General features: G+C 32.2%; 1 protein-coding gene across 1 annotated transcript; it reads right to left on the bottom strand.

The window, feature by feature from the left end:
• Nucleotides 1-691: 691 nt before the first annotated feature.
• On the bottom strand, nucleotides 692-1,515 carry LOC121116428 (Basic helix-loop-helix neural transcription factor tap). Its single transcript, XM_040710680.2, has one exon. The coding sequence runs from the start codon at nucleotides 1,488-1,490 to the stop codon at nucleotides 768-770; it is 723 nt and encodes a 240-aa protein (XP_040566614.1). The 5' UTR covers nucleotides 1,491-1,515; the 3' UTR covers nucleotides 692-767.
• Between the last annotated feature and the right edge of the window lie 966 nt (nucleotides 1,516-2,481).

Here is a 2,481-nt window from a genome sequence, read left to right as displayed (position 1 = left end):
AGACGAAATCAAATATTTTTCATATACTTTAAATTTGTATTTTGGAGTTTTTGGTTAGAAATTGAGACATGCTATATATTCAAAGTTCTCTTTAAAACACATCTAAAATGCAATTTCTCATTTTCAAAAAGAAAACACTTGATTTTACCACTTAAGACAACTCAAAAGGGTCATACGTAAAAAAAAATATTTTTATCTGTTTAATGATCGATTAATTAAATTTTGTCTAATGCATCTATAAAGATTTTGAGCCAAAAAATTGTCAAACTGCTCAAAGGAAAGATTCTAAAACTCATCTAGCATATAAGATACGTATGGTATTATATAGTTAAAAATAGCGAAAAGTAAGTATCTATATTTCTTTGACGTGGAAAATAAATAATTATAAAATCATGATGATTAATGAATTACAAATGTGATTATAAAAAGTTAAGTTAATCAAAGGGTGAAGAACGCCGATGGAATTCCATGGATCATATATCCTTTACAAAATATACGACTTCTATGTATTTGTCGTGTTTTTTTGTTTTTTTTCACCTGCTCAGTAGAAATAGCTTTCAATAAAATATCATATGCATCTAGGTATATTAAATAAAATATATTACATTCTATTTCCGTTTTTATAATAGTATGACCAAATTAGAAAAACACTAATTATTTCATTTATAAATGTATTTTGTAAAAAGGCTGATTGCACAAAAAAAATATGAATGTATATAAATATATGTATCTCATTTTGACTTAGTTAGATTAAACTATTTGTAATTTCATAAGTTATATGGGTTCAAATTGGAGTCATCATATGTTGTTGTAGGATAATAAGAATAACTATTTTGACTGCTCCAATCCTCCTGATATGTGGCTGATTGCTCATGTTCCTGATATGTGTCGTCGAATGAAGGGTATCTTTGATTGGGATATTCCTGATGTTGTAAGTGCTCTTCATTGGAGCTGGCATAGTGGGGACTAGATTCGACTTTGATTTTTGGAGGCTCCTGGACTACTACTTGATGGTCTTGCTTTGAATAAAAGTTTGTGATGGAGGAGATATCAACACAGTCCAAACTTTGACTTAACATGGACTGAGCCAAAACAGCACAGCCTTTTAAGGCAGGATTCGACTCTCCGGGCTTCTCATTGCTCTCATCTCCTTGTACACATCTCCCATTGAGCATGGAAGAAAATGGAAGGGGTGTCCCATTCTCAAGGGCTGATATGGACTCTTTGAGCGACCAGATATAATTATTAGCAAAGCGAAGAGTTTCAATTTTTGTGAGTTTTGTTTCGTCTGGAAAGGCTGGCAAAACGAGTCGGAGTTTTTCCAGGGCTGTGTTGAGCATGTGCATTCGATGACGTTCTCTATCATTCGCCTTTGCACGTCGGATCTTTTTCATTTCTTTAACCTCTGAGGGATCCGACCGTTTAGAGATTTTGTGCCGTGAGAGTCGATGTGGGGAGGAAGGGATTCGACTACTGTAGCTGCTCTCCATTCCTCCGTATTAGACGCATGTCAGAGATAAACTGAATACGTACGTTATTGTTGTATTATTATAGATATTTTTTTTCGTTTGCAAAGGAGGGGGGAATGGTTTGACGAAAAAGAAAAAGAAAGTTAGGGGAATAAGGACGCGTTCAATGGTTTTTCAGTAGGGGTTATTCTTTTAGCTGTTACTCCCCCTCTATCATCATCAATGTTAAGAATAGAAGGACTGGTTGTTATAAATTTCCATTTATTTTTATAACCAAGACACCATGAATAATAAAAGAAACGGCTACCTAAAAAAGTAGAAATATGATGATGGTACAATAGAAATCACAATTCAATTATTTTATATTAGAGAAAAAAAATTCTAATCAAAACTGCATTTAAAAAAATACACAGATGGGATAATATAAAAAATGACATCATGGCATTGAGCAATGGAATCAAAATTTCTACACTTTTGATTTTATAATTATATTACTTTACTTATTGATAAACCAATAGTTTGCAGTTGGTTTCAATAGTGTACACGTGACACTTTTTTGGCAAACATGATTTGCAAGATTGTACATGTGTTTATGTTTTGTCGATTATTATACACCATTAGTACAAAGGATTCCATATAAATTATTCAAATCAAAGTAAAGTTTTGCGTTTCATAGATAAAGAAAAATTGTTACAATAGCAAAGAGGGAGAGACTACCAAGTAACGCCCCTGTCTCTAACTACCCATCTTTTTGCCCCCTTCCCTTCTATATATTGATTTTTCCTTTAAAAAATGTTAGATCCTGGTTTGATAGTATACGTTTTTAAACCTCCAATATGCAAAGATTGGAGTTTTTGATAGAGACTAAAGGACCCAAGAGTCCTTTAGTATAGACTATAGACATATAAACAGGGATTTGACACTAGAAAAAGTTTGTACAAAAATTGAGGAATAAAGAAATGCCCATTTTATTTTTTTATAACAAACCTAAATGAAAACAACAATATTCAAA

This window comes from Lepeophtheirus salmonis, chromosome 4, assembly GCF_016086655.4.
Source record: "Lepeophtheirus salmonis chromosome 4, UVic_Lsal_1.4, whole genome shotgun sequence".
Classification (NCBI taxonomy): domain Eukaryota; kingdom Metazoa; phylum Arthropoda; class Copepoda; order Siphonostomatoida; family Caligidae; genus Lepeophtheirus; species Lepeophtheirus salmonis.
The sequence above is the reverse complement of the archived record's forward strand: the minus strand, read 5'-3'. Positions and strand labels throughout refer to the sequence as shown.